We start from the raw sequence: 16,599 nt of genomic DNA on the forward strand, positions 1-16,599 counted from the left end.
TCATTTGCAGGTAGATCGGGAAGCTTTCCGCAAGGGAAAGCAGTTTCTCTTCTCCTTACTAGTGATTTAGTGCAGGTGGAAATGAGTTCAACCAATGAAGGGAGCCACATATTCGATTTATTATTTGGTTCCCAAACTGGCCCAGTAAGAAGGGGAATTCACGATTTTGGGAATGGAAAAGTTTGCCTGGTTTGATCATTATGGGGTGGAATTTAGCTTCAGATCCCTTAACGGAACGGGTCGGATCACTCGGTTAGGGGGGTTCTTGCCGTGCTAGGGTGGACCAGGAGACGCTTAGTGAGATAATGAGAAACCTGGTTAGCGGATTTGGATGTGGGTGTCAGGACTGAAGATTTGGTTGAGAGGTGGTATATGCTGATGGGTCAAGGGTTAGAACAGATGGGAGGAGGTCTAAAAAGAATTTTTAGAAAAGTCTATTTCCGCTTAGTTTTCTTGTGATTTAACAGAACATAAGCCGGGGTTTGTGGAACGTCGTCGGAATAAAACCAGTGATGGTGAAATGGGGAAAGAGGCTACTGTATATTTTAAGTTGATTTTCAAAGTTAAGAAATGATATTTTTCTGGTATTACTGAGAAGGTGGATAATAGCCCTAGAGTATTATTCTAGGCTGTTAACTCACTGTTAAGTGCTGAAAGTGAATGAATGAATGAAGTATAATTTGCCAGATTGTGATATGTTAGCTATTGTCCTTCAAGAAATAGGTAAGCAAGCTGGAGGATACTTTAGATGGGGGGAGGAAAAATGGTAGATCATGCTAGGAAGATTGTAATGAGGAGGAGAATCTAGGACTGGGACAGATAAAATGTCTATGTGGCTAATTTAAAAAAAAAATCGATTAAGGTGGTCAGTCAGGAGTCCTAATCTAAGAATAACTTACCCTGCCCTGGAAACCGCTCTTTCCATGGCAGGGTAAGTTAAGAAGGGGAAAACCAATTCACATCCGAGATGGTGGTGGGGGGGGGGCAAAGGGAAAGCTCACTTTCCAGAACTTTCTGTGGACGCTAACTCAAAAAGTGCTCTGCTTCCTTGTCACTGTCGTTTCCAAGACATGAAGCAGGAGCAAAGCGACAGATATAAAATAAGATAGCATGGTTACGTCAGAGTTGGTCTCCGCTGGGGATTTTTGCGCCGATGCTGGACTTCCTATCTCCCATCGACACAGGAAAAAAGCAACAATTTCTTATTTCATGTCTCTCCGACTCGTGGCATTGTAACAGCCATTTCAAGATACGTCGGCTGGCCAAGATTAAACATGCAATACGTTTAGAATGACTCAAGTTAAAGCGAGTAGGTCCGTAAAACAATTGGCATCTGCTGGGTATAAAACAAAACCAATAGCTCAACGAGATCAAAGCCAACTAGCTCAATCTATAACAAAGAAAGGAGTTTCAGCAAAGGTATTCTAATAGGAGTAGCAGTTACAATCCTAAACATCTGCCACTATTGACTATGAGGCTGTCTTACTCGCACATTCACATTTACCCAAATGATAACACAGTGGCCTGCAGTTCCCTAGGATAACCGGCATGCCTATAAATTTACAAATTGTTCTTCGGCAGACACACCTTTTTCACCACTGCAAAGAAGCCTTTCGGATGTAGCAAACAATTTATTGCGCCGTTTTAAAGCTGCAGAAGGCCAATACGGACTTGAATGCTTCCTTCCTGGCACGGCTTGGTCGTTTTAGTGTTGGGAGAGCAGCCAGGCTCTGAATGATTTAAAAGGTAGATGAGGACACCAACGTCATCACCAGTTCCCAAACCAATCTTTCTCTCTAAAAAGCTGAACCATGCTTCTGTATTCAAAAACACGACTTCTAGTTAAACTTGATTTGGAGCTAGATTCTACGCCTTTTGGTGACTTTTCTGCTTGGTTTGTTGCATCCTGGTTTCCATATTAGCTCCAAGCAAAAAAAAAAAAAAGTTAATTGCTCCCAAATCACAACAGAAACAATACTGTTGACTTACTCAACAGTACAACTTACACACATTACAGTATTTATCTTTTCTGAGATGGTAGGTATGCGTCACATGCTGGTCGGCAGAGAATGGCAATGGTATTCAACTCGTTTTGCTGACGCTGCCATCAACTGAGTCTGCCAGCTTGTCGTCGTTCTTACAGCCCTGCTCTCGATGCCTTCCAAAGCAAGCTGCTCAACAATGCGCCATAATCCTGCTTTATAAAATGTACAAGCACTGGGGAATGTTTGGGGCAGCTTTTAGAAATGGGTCTACTTAATATATCTTTGCCTCCCAAACACACACACACACACACACACACACTGTTCTTGCTTTAAAAGCAAAGGGTAGGAAGAAGAGAAGGCAGTGAAAGTAGCAATCAGAGGCTGCAAGATGCATTCTGAGATAGAAAAACCTGACGTGGGAGGGAACCCGAGACCGTTGTAATGGATTTTGGAGGCAAAAACATTCCGGTTCCTGCTCCTGCATTCACTCAAACTGGGCCAGGCAGCAGCACACGACCAAGGCAGAGGGCGACCAGTTCTTTCCTCCCCCTTCTGATAATGGCAGGATGAGAGCAACGGCCCAGGAGTACAACCGTTTGGGGGAAAAGGCACCAACGCCACACACTAGCAAAAAGCAGCTTTTGTAGGATGAGGAGGAAGAAGAGAGACGCCGTATTAAAAAATAATAATAATAAAAGTACCACTTGAAAGCCCAACCTACACTGAACCGCACATGCACGCTGCTGCTGCTGCAAACAGACCGGGCCAATTTTTTTCTACAGCCTTTGAAATGGCTTACTACCGAGGAACGACATTTGCTTTGCCAATTCCCAAAGATCGGCTTCATTTGCACGCAACCTTCCAGCATTCTTCTGGGCCGGGCGCTTCCACTTCGTGTCTTCTCCAGGCCCTCGGCCCCTACAAAACTCTTGTCACGACCGTCTTCTTCAGAAGAATCGTTCCCTGGCTGAAGGGCAAATATTCTTTTTTTTTCCCCTGTTTTGTTTGGGCTGCGAGGCAGATGGTCTGCAGTCATTAGCCTATTGTCAACAGCAAGGCTATTGCTCGTCCATGGCAGGTGCACAGCCCCGAGGGCCCGCCATCTGCCAGGAAGGAAGTGCTCTCTTCTAGGATACGGAGCAGACTGTCACAGCTAATGTCAACAAACCCCGGGACGTTTTCCTCAAACATGGAGGCCCCGCTGCTGGCTCACCAGGTATTCTGCATGCTCTTTACTCTGTACGAAATACTTCCGGATGTACCTTAAAAAAAACCAAAAACTACTCCCCACCCCCCCAATGAAAAACCAGGACAGCTTCAAGACACTCTAGGGCGAGAGGCTTAACCAGCTTGGAACAGCAATGTTATTTACAATACTGGTAATTAGAGGACTAGCAAATAGTAATATATTTTACTATCACTAAATCCAAAATCTGATCGTGACGACAAAATAGCTAAAATAGAAAGTGCTAAAACCAACCACCGATTTCTTATTCAGTCGCCCAGAGGTGAAACCTAACGGCAGTTATTTAAAAAAATAAATAAATAAACCAATCATTAACTAGGTTAATGACCCAAGCTTAGCAATCATTCCCCAAAATAACCACAATGACTGATGTGCAACAGCCAAGCATTTCACTTCCAGGCATCTTAAAATACACAGCAAAGGCTGGGTGAGGATCCTGCTCGGATTACAACAGCTTGAATTACGAAACTAATATACGTTTGCTAGGGGTGTGAATGGAAAATAAAAAAAAAAATGGGTGTACGTCACGGTGACATTTTGTTTCAGATTTTTATGCCAGTTCTCGTTTTGTTTTGCCCCACGTTTTCATTCATTCGGATCCAGCACGTGTCAGAAAATGTGCACACTTTCCTAACAGCACATGACAATACACGTTAGGAACATGCTAAAACTCAAACTTGCACTGCAGTGACATGACGCAAAAAAAACCCAAAAAACATGATTGTGTTAGGGTTGTTTTTTTTTTTTTTTTAAATGTCATTTTAGTCGGGAAACTACATAAAGATGTCTTAACAAATATAGCCGGTATTTTCATGGGGTTTCAAGCCCGCCATATTTTTGATACACCAATCAAAAGATTTCTCATTAGATTCAAGCTCCTTTCAGCCTGTGCTGCCCGACCCACGCAGGTTCTATTTAAAGGCAGAGTTTTTAAGTTTTCATCCGCTAGGAAACATTCATGAACGGCTGTCAAGGTACACTAGCAAGGCTGATAAAGGATGCATACGCCTTTGGACTACAAGAGTCTCACTCGTGTGCCATTCAAAGAAAGGAAAATGCACATGGCACGAGAGCTCAGCGAGCACGTACCAGCGAGTTTCCAGTCCCAATGCTGGGTGAATAAAGGGATTATTTTGCTGGCTACTGTATTTACAAGGTGCTGGTGGAAAGAAAAAAAAAAGTGCTGGATGGAATTTCCTGGCTACTTTTAATATTTATATTCTAAGCAACCTCAGGAGACAAACAGCATATAGAAAAATGCATTTGGTTTCAAGATTTTCTGAGCAAATCAATTTTGATTTTACAAAAATCTTCTATTGTACAGTGTTTCATTCATTTTTGAAACACACACACCTGCAATATACCACAGATGTGCAAACCTGCAACCACTAAAAAAAAAAAAAAAAAATCATGCCAGATGCAAATTGATAAACAGAATGAACTCTTATTTTGTACGGTTCAGGCAGAGAACTGTACTTGCTTTTATGACAGAAAAAAAAGAATTAACTTAACTGCAGTCACAGCTTGTGGCACGAGCAGGAAATTCCCTATACAATAAAGATATTTTATTCCCCAGCAAAAAAAAAAACCCACCAAACACAGACATTCCCTTCTTTCATCAAATAAAAGCAAAGACACCTTCACAACAGCCTCTACGCCAGCGCCATGTACAGAAATTCATAGTGAAATCAAACCATAATAGATGCCTTACAAATAAATATTCTAAAAACATGCTTCAAATAGTTTCCAGGCTGAACATTCCTTTAGCTCTCTTGCTTACGTGAAGCTATCGGAAAAGGCATCGAGCAATCAGAAGCAATCATCAATCTAAGCATTTCCTCAGCCTTGGGCAACCACTGTTCTGGTTCACTTTAGAACAAACCCACCATTCAACGGTGTCTACATCCTTAAATGATTCAAAGTAACCTTGGCAACCACAAAAAGGAACACGAACCAAATATACGAGGACTATTAAAAGTAATGGGAAAGGCTTGTTGCAGCCATGCGCTTTAGACTGCTTGCAATCTTGTACTGCTGACAGAAGGGATTGCAAACATTAAAAGAAAAGTTTAGCTGATTTTGCACTTAACTTTACAAATCTGGGACTCCCCTTTGGCACCCCCCACACCCCATGCAGGTCGCTCAACAAAACGTGGATCATCATCAGAGTGCAGATGTTTTCCCACATATCCCACTGCTGAATAGCATTAGCCTGACTTGAACTGATACGAATGGTGGAAAGGAAACAAATTTGGAGAAACTGAGCAGGTTGGTCTTCCCTAGACAAAGTTCAGAAATCTGATTCTGAATCAATCAATGATTAAATAAAGAAACCCTTTAGAAGGCACTTAAAAAAAAAAGTTTGCAAGTCTTCATCTTTTGTTCCTTTGCTACTATAACATAATCAAGCACTATTAAACGGCGTTATGGAGAGTAAAAAGCCATAAAATAAAAGCCACTGAATAAAAATTGCATTTATCAAGCCAGGCATTTTGGAGGGGTTATTCCAGTCACTTTAGCCTTGAAAAGCTAGTACGGTACTAGCATTTAATGCTTTCAAAACCCTAAGCATGCCAAAAACATATGCATGGCACGTGCAGCTGCACCCCCAAACAAAAGCTAAAAAAGGTTTTCCTGCCATACATAACTTAAGGAAATCTGTTTACGATTCATTTACAGTGAAAGTGAGAGAAACAAAAATCCAAAGAAGGCAGTATTTGAAAAGATAAAAGCTATTTATTATTGTCACCAGCATCTTCCCCTAGTTGCTACCGACCACTGGGAGTAAAGCACCAGCCTTAGATACCAGTAGCATCCAGTTGTGACCAAACCAGAATAGTTTCATCCTGCCCCCTTACACCAGACCAGAATATTCACGTTCCACAGAAGAGTTAAGGTCATTCAGGTTAGTCTGTATTGTAATCCCCCCCAGCAAATGGAGGAGGCTTTTAAATAAAATAGTCTCTCCTGTCTCCTAGTTTACAGAAACTTCCCATCCCCCCCAATGATTCCCATTGCTGTCAGAAATTGTGAACTGGCAAGCCCTTTGTCCAAAATGTCCTAAATTAACATCGCTTGCTTTAAGTACACTTTTTTTTTTTTTTTTAAGAAAAGGGGTTTGCTGTGCCAATATACACAAATCTTTCAAGCTGGTAAACCCATAAACAAGCACTGCACTAAGCATGTTGGTGTACTGAAATTTTGAATGACAAAATCATAAGGAATTCAGCAAGGAGTGCATCCAATAAACCCAAAGACAAATGGAAAGGCTAACGCTTCACAGAATTGCTCGGGTAATGACCTATTCGGCTGAAAGATCGCTTGAGTGGTAGCCTAAAAGCGATTTAACTTCGGTAAGACTTCATCGTGCCTATGTTAAAATAATCTCCACTGGGCGGCCCTTGATGAACCTGTCCGTCAGAAACTGCAGCAGAGGAAAATGAACGCGTCTAATTATCCCTCTCTCAAGCTGCGTTTAATTTGGCCTGCTGGGTTGTTTTGTTTTTAACGAGTGCTCGATTTATGTCTCCTGCCTGCATGGAGAAGGAGAGGGGATCCAGGACGAATCCCGATCCTGTGTGCTTGCCCTGGCTCTGCCTTGCTGCTTTGGCCCTTAACACCGGATCCAGCTCGGGTCTTGCTGATCTCCCCCCCCCCCCCCCAACACCGGATCCAGCTCGGGTCTTACTGATCTCCCCCCCCCCCTAACACCGGATCCAGCTCGGGTCTTACTGATCTCCCCCCCCCCCCTAACACCGGATCCAGCTCGGGTCTTGCTGATCTCCCCCCCCCCCAACACCGGATCCAGCTCGGGTCTTACTGATCTCCCCCCCCCCCTTAACACCGGATCCAGCTCGGGTCTTGCTGATCTCCCCCCCCCCTTAACACCGGATCCAGCTCGGGTCTTACTGATCTCCCCCCCTAACACCGGATCCAGCTCGGGTCTTGCTGATCTCCCCCCCCCCCACCGGATCCAGCTCGGGTCTTACTGATCTCCCCCCCCCCTAACACCGGATCCAGCTCAGGTCTTGCTGATCTCCCCCCCCCCCCCCCCAACACCGGATCCAGCTCGGGTCTTACTGATCTCCCCCCCCCCCCCTTAACACCGGATCCAGCTCGGGTCTTGCTGATCCCCCCCCCCCCCCAACACCGGATCCAGCTCGGGTCTTACTGATCTCCCCCCCCCCCCCTTAACACCGGATCCAGCTCGGGTCTTGCTGATCTCCCCCCCCCACCGGATCCAGCTCGGGTCTTACTGATCTCCCCCCCCTAACACCGGATCCAGCTCGGGTGTTGCTGATCTCCCCCCCCCACCGGATCCAGCTCGGGTCTTACTGATCTCCCCCCCCCTAACACCGGATCCAGCTCGGGTCTTGCTGATCTCCCCCCCCCCCCCCCCAACACCGGATCCAGCTCGGGTCTTACTGATCCCCCCCCCCCCCCTTAACACCGGATCCAGCTCGGGTCTTAGTGATCTCCCCCCCCCAACACCGGATCCAGCTCGGGTCTTAGTGATCCCCCCCCCCCCGACACCGGATCCAGCTCGGGTCTTGCTGATCCCCCCCCCAACACCGGATCCAGCTCGGGTCTTACTGATCTCCCCCCCCCCTTAACACCGGATCCAGCTCGGGTCTTACTGATCTCCCCCCCCCCCCCTTAACACCGGATCCAGCTCGGGTCTTAGTGATCTCCCCCCCCCCCCAACACCGGATCCAGCTCGGGTCTTAGTGATCCCCCCCCCGACAACCGGATCCAGCTCGGGTCTTGCTGATCCCCCCCCCCCCGACACCGGATCCAGCTCGGGTCTTACTGATCTCCCCCCCCCCCCCGACACCGGATCCAGCTCGGGTCTTGCTGATCTCTCCCCCCCCCCAACACCGGATCCAGCTCGGGTCTTAGTGATCTCCCCCCCCCCCCCCCCACACCGGATCCAGCTCGGGTCTTAGTGGTCTCCCCCCCCCCCCCCCAACACCGGATCCAGCTCGGGTCTTAGTGATCTCCCCCCCCCCCCCGAATCCAGCTCGGGTCTTGCTGATCTCCCCCCCCCCTTAACACCGGATCCAGCTCGGGTCTTAGTGATCTCCCCCCCCCCCAACACCGGATCCAGCTCGGGTCTTAGTGATCCCCCCCCCCCGACACCGGATCCAGCTCGGGTCTTGCTGATCCCCCCCCCCAACACCGGATCCAGCTCGGGTCTTACTGATCTCCCCCCCCCCCCCCCCGACACCGGATCCAGCTCGGGTCTTGCTGATCTCTCCCCCCCCAACACCGGATCCAGCTCGGGTCTTAGTGATCTCCCCCCCCCCCCCCCCGACACCGGATCCAGCTCGGGTCTTAGTGATCTCCCCCCCCCCCCCCCCGACACCGGATCCAGCTCGGGTCTTGCTGATCTCTCCCCCCCCCCCCCCCCCCCCCTCTTCTAGTCCTAATGCTGTCCTGTGGACCTAAGGGACCCTTTCACGAGTCACTGTAGCCGAGTGGAGATTATTTGCTTTCTTTAAACCTGGGGAAAAAACACAAAATAAAATAGCAATCCTCCCCCCCCCCCCCCCCCCCCAATCTGCTGCCATTATTAATTTTTTTTAATCCCTGACATATTGTGGCGCCCCATGCAGCGGTTTTCCCCGGCACCCTCTGTGCCCACCTCGAGTTATTTCACAGCCAAGGATTTGTCGGAAGCTGCTGGGGCTGAATCGGGTGTCCCGTAAAAAAAAGGCTCAGGGCATTTGCTAAAGCGGTTTTTCTGAATGACAAATGCGAGAAGTAACTGCAGCTTCACTGCATGGTGCCGGCTGCCAGCAAAACAAACCCACCCAGGCTAGCAAACTGGAAAAACAAAAAAAAGGGTACCCCGCTTCATTCTGCACGGATAAAATAATAAGAAAAGGTGGGAAAAGGGAGCTTGGGGTGGCGGGGACACAGGGAACCCTGTTCGGTTAAAGAATGGTTTGGTGTGGGTTTTTTCCCCCCACTGAATTTACATACTTGGCCAGTGAAAATCTTTAACACAAACTAACTTCCTTAATATTAAGAGCAGGCAAAAAAACAAAACAAAACCAGAACTGTTCCTGGTTAATCTGTTCTGTATCTAGGAACCTAATTCTGGAAACAAAATAAGCTGCCAGCTTGTGATTCAAGGGCTGCATCACACACGATCATCATTCAATGCTGAACAAACCAAAAATGGTAAGAGCCACATATATATCTATTTTTTTCAATTAAAACAATTACCTTAAGAGGAAGCTTAGGTTTGTAGCACATTAGCCTAGTAAAATGACATTTATTTTATTTATTTAAGTTTTTTATATACCAACATTCAAGACAGTGGTCCCATCATGCTGGTTCACAAGAAACAGGGGTGAAATTATAATAAACTTTACCATTTAAACAATAGTGCAGAAAAGCAGTTACATATAACAAGGTATAAGACATAAGATAAAGACCAAAACGGTCCCTCCTGTCTGCCCAGTGAGTTGCTTAGAGTGGTGTGACTTTTTTTTTTTTGTTGTTTTGTTACTATGACGAGCTCAGACTGGGACAGAGGCTGCCTCCCCCCCTCCATCTGATGCTCCCTCTCTACTTAAAGGGCAGGAAACATGAACTAACCTGACTCAAGGCAAAACACTTTGCTTCTCCAAAAAAAAAAAAACAAAGCCCGGGCTGGGGTTTGTGTAAAACAAAACCTTGCGATTGTGTTTCACCACGGACAACGCCGGAGTGTGTCCGTCTATATATACCTCAGATAGACGTATATATATAGACGTACAGAATTGGATCGGAGGGAGAGGCCCTTGTATGCGGAGGGTCAGCAACACACAAAACACACAACCCCCCACCGCCCCTCCCCCCCATCGGTCCCGGGGGGCACTGACCTTTCACAGCCGTGGCCTCCTTCAGCCCGTGCCTGCCGAAGCCCAGGCGGGCGTAGGCGCCGATGTCCAGGCCGTGCAGGGCGGCGACGGCGGCGAAGCCCCGGCTCTCCTCGGCCACGTCGATGGCGATGTAGTTGAGGCCGTTCTGGAAGCCGGCGGAGGTGTGGCGGCACATGGGGCTGGCGCCGCCGGCCCCGCCGCCCGGCCCCTCCTGGCCCCCGCCGGGCCCCTCCTCGCCCTTCCGGAGCGAGACGTTCTCCACCGAGGCCGAGTTGTGCCGCTTGGGGTTGTGCGCGAAGGACGGGGAGACGGGGGTCACAGTGGTGGTGGAGGAGAAGGTCTCCGAGCTGTGGCGCCGGCGGCCCTGCGGGTCCGCGCGGATGACCTTGGCGCCGCGGTCGGGGTCGGGGGGCCGGGCGAAGGCCTCCGCGGCGCCGCCGGGCCGCTGGTCGACGAGGGTCAGCCGCTTCACCCCCGCGGCGGGGCTGGCCAGCTGGGCGCCGTCCGGCTTCTGGGCGGCGATGGGCTGCGGCGGCGTGGCGGCCGCGCCGAAGGTCATCTCGGTGTAGTCGCCGTCGGCCGCCGGCAGGAAGGGGCGCGCCGGGGCGGGGGACATGGCTTCTTCCTCCTCCGGGGAGCCCGGCGAGGCCAGCCCGCCCTTGGGCGAGTGCGAGCCGAAGCCCAGGTTCATGTAGTCCGAGAGCGGCGAGCGCTGGTGGTGGTGGCCGGAGCCCAGCGAGGAGGCCGGGCTCTGGGAGGGCGGCGGCGGCGGCGGGCCCCCCCGGCCGAAGTCGATGTTGATGTACTCGCCGGGGCTGCCGGGCTCGGGCGGCAGCGGGTGCTCGTGCATGCTGGGCAAAGTCCTGACGGTGTCCAGCGCCAGGCGGGTGGGCCGGGCCGCCCGCTGGAAGAAAGCGTCCGGGGAAGGCACGGCGTGGTGGTGGATGATGGGAGGGGGGGGCGGCCGGGCGAGCTCCTCCGCGATCCGCTGGCCCGGCGAGTTCATGAAGACGTACTGATCCGAGTCGCCCTTCTTGGCGGGCAGGGGGGCGCCGTAGCAGAGGGAGGCCGGGGGGGCCGGCTTGGGGAGGTGGGCGCCGCCGCCGCCGCCGAAGAAGTCGGGCGGCGTGACCGAGGCACAGTTGTGGTCGTGGGGGGACATGTTCATGTAGTCGCCGCCGCCGGCCGGGCTCTCCACGGACAGCCTGGAGCCGCACCACATGCGCATGTAGCCGCTGTCCTCCGGGGAGCTGCCGGCCGGGGAGGCGCTCTTGTGGCCGTTCAGGGGCCGCTGGTGGTGGTGGAGGTGCTGCTGCTGCTGCGGGCAGGGCCGGGGCTGCAGGATGAGCTTGGGCGCCGAGACGCTGGTGGGGCTCATGGGCACGTAGTCCTCGCCCTTCGGCGCCTGGCCGGCAGGGGGCGCCGCGCCGGGGGTCATGGGCATGTAGCCGCCGTCGTCCGCCGCCAGGTGGTGGTTGCTGCTGCTGCTGTTGCTGCCGCTGGAGCCGATCTCCACGTCGCCGTAGTCCTCCGGGTACGGGTGGTAGGGCAGCTTGGGCGAGGAGGCGGCGCGCAGGGTGCGCTCGTCCAGGGAGGCGGAGGACAGCTGCGGCGCGGCCCGCTGCCGGGCGGGGGTGGTGAGCGAGTAGGTGCGCTTCCGCTGGGCCTTCTCCGCCTCCGCCTCTTCGCGGCAGGGCCGCCGCCAGCCCCCCCGCAGCGGCCGCTCCATCACCATGTAGCCGCACAGCTCGCCGGCGCCCTCCCGCCCGGGCGGCGGCGGCGTCGTCCCGGCGGCCAGGGACTCGGGGGTGGCGCTGCGCGGGCCGGGGCTGGAGCCGTACTCGTCGAGGGACAGGAAGCCGCCGTCGCTGGGCGAGCCGGAGGCGGAGGCGCTGCAGCTGAAGGGCCGCGGCAGGGGGTCGGAGGCCGAGCCGTGGCCGCTGCTGGAGGACAGGCTGACGGGGCTGGTGGCCGCCGGCGGGGACTGCGAGGCGGGCATGATGGAGGAGGAGGAGGAGCGGCTGTGGGCTAGGCCGCCCGCCGGCCCCACCATCTTGGGCCCCTGCCGGCCGCCCAGCGTGTTGGAGCGGCTCAGGTGCTGAGGCCGCGCGGCGCCGGGGCTGAGCGGGCTGCCGGCGGCCGGGCCCGGGCGTCCGTCGCCCTCGCTGGCCGTGCGCATGCGGCAGGAGGTGAACTTGCTGGCCGGGCTGGAGGAGGAGGAGGAGGCGGCGGTGGCGCTGCTGCTGCTGCTGTCGGTGCGGGAGCGGCGGGCCAGGCCGGTCTGGCTGGGCGGCGGGTGGTTGAGGTGCCGGCGGCCGGGCACCGTGATGGGGTTGGAGGCGGAGGAGGAGGAGGAGGAGGACTGGCTCTTGCTGCGCGGCCGGAACTCGGCCAGCTCCCGCATGGCCTCCAGGATGGTCTCGTGGATGTTCTGCGCCACCACCGCGTCGTCGGCCTGCATCCACAGCTCGCCGGGCCCGGTGGCGGCCGAGCGCCCCACCTCCACGAAGAAGAAGCTGTCCGAGTGGCCGCAGCGGCGGACGTTGCTGAGCTGCAGGGTGACGGCGGGCGCCTGGGCGTTGAGGCGGACGAAGGCCACGGCGCGCGCCGACAGGCAGAGGCGGTGCACGCCGGTGAGGTTCCGGCTCTGCCCCAGCCCCTTGGGCTTCAGGGTCACCTGCCAGACCTCCCGGTAGGCGGCGCTGGCCGGCGTGATCAGCCCGTAGTTGAGGTCCTCGGCGCCGGAGAGGAGGCAGCAGGAGGAGGAGGAGGCGGGCGACGAGGAGCAGGAGGGGTGGCCCGGGAAGGGTCCGTCGGGGCAGGAGCCCCCCCCGCCGCCGCCGCCTCCAGCGCGGCCCTCGCTCAGCAGCTCGGTCAGGGCCCGGTACCAGCTCTCCTGCTCCTGCTCGCTGTCGGCCGCCAGGGCGAAGTACTCGTCCCGGGTGTAGAGGGCGATCAGGTGCTTGTGCTTGGCGTCGGCCCGCTTGTTGATGTTCAGGCAGGAGTCCAGCGCGATGCTCCGCTTGGCCGCCGCCGCCTTCTGCCGCCACTTCTTCTCGCTCTCGTAGTACTCCAGGCGGGCCGGGCCGCCGCCGCCGCCCTCGCCGCCGGCCTCGCGCAGCACGAAGAAGCGCTTGTGGCCGTGCTTGTGCTTGCGCAGGTAGCCGCACTTCTTCACGCCGCTGCTGTTGTTGTTGTTGTTGCTGTTCGGGTTGGCGGTGCCGCCGCCGCCGGGACTGAGGGGGAGCAGCAGCCCGCTGGCCGGCGGACTTGCCATTCTCCTGTCTCTCCTCCTCCCCCCCCACACACAAGCACCACCACCACCACCGACTTCTCGCTTTTCCCCTTTTTTTTTTTTTTTACTGGAATTCACTTTGGATTCAAAAGTTTGCAGAGGGGGGCGGGGTTCTTTCCCTTTTTCTTTTTTTTTTTTTTTTTGCACCCTCCTTTAATCAGGAACGAAATCCAAAAAAAAATTAAGATGAATGGGTGCCGGGGAGCAAAAATCTCCTTTTCACATCCGTGCCCTATTCCTTTCGCCGGCTCTGGCACACCGCGTCGCTTGCAGCGGGTCGCATCCTCCCGATGCTGCTGCTGCTGCTGCTGTCAGCCTCGCCGCTGCTACGGGCTGCAGTTTAACAGTAAATAACACAGCGCGCGCGGAGTGACTGAAGTAAAGAGCAAAACAACACGTGACGTACGCAGTTACCGAGGCGAGAGGGTAGCGAGGAGGAGGAGGGGTGGGGGGGGATGAACGGGAGAGAAAGGACGAGCGCGGGCGGGCCACGCGCGGGAGGAGGGGAGAGAGAGCAGCCCAGCCCCCCCCCAGCGCCGGATTGGTCATCGCCGGCCAACGGACAGGAAAGGGAGCCACTGGCTGAGGAGGAGGATTGCCCGCGGGGCGGGGTTTTTGGAAACACTCATCCCACCCCCCTTTTTTTTACCACGCCCCCTCCTCCTCTTCCTGCGCTCTGCCACCCCCCCCAAGAAGGAAAGGTAGAGGGAGAGCAAATCAGCGTTGGGCTCCCGCGATTTCCCACAGATCAGGGCTTTTTTTTTTTTTTTTTTTCTCTCTCTCTTCCTCCAGAGTCCTACGTGCGCTCGGCGATAATAACAACCAGAGAGGGAACATTTGGGAAAACACATTTTTTTTTAAATCCTAGTTTGTTTAAATCCTGTGATTTACACCCCCCCCCCTCCCCAGGATCGAAGTGCATCTATATGTCGAGAAAAAAAATAATGAAAGATTTCTTTGAAACAGTAGTAGGAATTAACAGTGCATAAGCAATTAAGTAATGAGTTGAGAGGGAGAAAACAACCCAGCCGTGATTCCGCCCCCTTTTTTCTTTTTTTTTTTTTCGCCAACGTGGTTCTCTTACTACAGTGTTTGGAGAGCCGCAGTGTTTACCCTTCGCCGATCCCTTTTTCCTTGAACGATTGCCGGAGTATTTTATTTTATTATTTTTTTTCCATTCTTGCTGAAATCTATATCGATTTTTTTGGAAGATTTTAAAAATTGTGTCTCGGGGGGGGAGCGAGAAAGGGAATGGCTGCGAAAGCCACCTTCGAGATGGCGATTTCGGTAAACATCTCGATGCGGTTGCCGCCTGTTTACCAGAAGGAAAAATTAGTCATTATTTCTCATAGCAGAGCAATCGCGTTCCCTTGCCAAAAGGGAGGGAGCGTGTGACAAGCCGGGCTGATTGATATTTTAGTACTGTGTGTACCTGTGATGGTGATTCACAACACGATGGGATGCAGCACAAAGTGGGAAAAAAAAAAAAACCTAGCATGGCCAGGAGAAGTAATGAGAGTCTTGGAGGTGGGGGGGTGAAGAAAAACAACCCTCAAGCTAAGATGGTTTTTTTTATTTGATTTCCGAGAGTTCCCTTCTCAATTATGCATGGCCAAAGGAAAAGGGGGGGGGGAGGGGGGAGGAGAGCAGGACAAAAATACACCGGCTTTCATTTTCTGAATGACATGGGGGGTATTTTATGTTTTGTTTTGTTTAGCGATCAGCGTGTTATGAAGTCGACTTGAAATCATAGGTTTCCAAAGACCACAGATCGGGAAAAATGACAAACGGCGGGGGTAGCCGCCGCCGCCGCTCTCCTCTCCCCCCGAAGCCGAACAATCCCGGGGAGGAGGCGTGGTGTCCTCTTCCCCCTGCAGCAGAGCCCCCCGCGCGCGCGCGCTGCTGCAGTAGTGAGAGCACGCGATCACTCAGAAAGTAAACAAGCGGGAAGGAGCCCTGCTGGGAAGTCCCCCCCCCCCCCCCCCCCCACAGCAGACAATAAAACATAAACATGCAAGAAGGGGAAAATGGGCATAATTGGGCTCCCCCCCCCCCCCCGGCTTGAGGCCGATCTTTTAATTTGACCGCGGCTTCCCTCCCTCAGTGGGCGGTGAGTGGCCCTTCCTCCCCTCGGTGCTTTCAGACACGGGATCCCCCGCGGCACTGTCGCCACGGCTGACAAACTGGCCAGGCTGGGTGGGATTTCACGGCAGACGTCAAAAGGATGCGGGTCCTTCCGCGCGACGCGCAGAACAGGTGCCCCGTGTGCTTGACAGCCCTGCAAAGCCCCAGTGCAGAGCTGCAGGTTTACGCACTCCGGATACGTCGCTGCCCTGCCAACAGCAGGATTTTCTTCCTGCAACGTCATTCCTTTTGGTTTATTTTCTTTGCGGGTTTGTTTTTTTTTTTTTTTTTATTTTTTATTGTGTGTGGCATATACGCACATCTCTGCTTACGTATGTCCTAAACCTGTTGGTTCTAGGACTTTATTGGGTTTAGGATCGAACGATCTAATTGGGAAAACTTACTCCGGTGCCTACGCAATGGAACAAATCTCATTCACAAGGCTGTGTGTAGCTAATCACGTTCATAGAAATGTGCCTGGGGGCACAGTGCGAACGTAACACCTCCTTGCTGCACGATCCCTTTTTATTTCACAGGGAAGAGCCTAACGCTAGACGGGGATTGCAGCAGTGTAAGACTCAAAAGGCTTCCGCTGCTGTGAAATCTCTCTTTAAGGTGATATTTATTATTCGCAGTCCCAGTGTAAAACAGAGGCGGGCTTGCTTCTCGGTGCGGCTCGTACAAGGGGACTTTTATTCACGTGCAGCTCACAGACGTGTTTTTCCTCGGTGTTCTCCAGACTTGTTTTCGTAATTTAAACTGAAAGAGAAGAAGAGGAACGTGCTCTGGTTTTGTAAATGCTGCCACCACGTGGCAACAGTTATTGCGACGTACAGGATTCAGGTCCTTATTGATAAAAAAGCATGGCATTTGCCTAATTTGAGAGCTGAAAGGAGGTTGTGGCAAATGGCTATGGGGAAAATAAAAATTGCATGTTATTCAAATTATGGTGCAGAAGCTACATGAAAGCTGAATAGCATCAAACTGGGCGATAATCATACAGTGAAGCATTGTGGGCTCACACTGCATTATAGAAAGCATCAGTTGCCGCCTAGCCCTAGGTGTGTGAGTCTGATA

At 52.9% G+C, this 16,599-nt stretch overlaps 1 protein-coding gene across 1 annotated transcript in view; it reads right to left on the reverse strand.

Annotated features, from left to right (window-relative positions):
* The window catches only part of IRS2 (insulin receptor substrate 2), a 37,765-nt gene extending 23,981 nt beyond the window's left edge, over positions 1–13,784 (reverse strand). The window contains exon 1 of the mRNA XM_029604880.1: positions 10,104–13,784. Coding sequence (XP_029460740.1) covers positions 10,104–13,380 — 3,277 coding nt within the window. The 5' untranslated portion in view covers positions 13,381–13,784. The remainder of the gene's footprint in view (positions 1–10,103) is intronic.
* Between the last annotated feature and the right edge of the window lie 2,815 nt (positions 13,785–16,599).

Source organism: Rhinatrema bivittatum, chromosome 5 (assembly GCF_901001135.1).
Source record: "Rhinatrema bivittatum chromosome 5, aRhiBiv1.1, whole genome shotgun sequence".
NCBI classification, from domain to species: Eukaryota; Metazoa; Chordata; class Amphibia; order Gymnophiona; family Rhinatrematidae; genus Rhinatrema; species Rhinatrema bivittatum.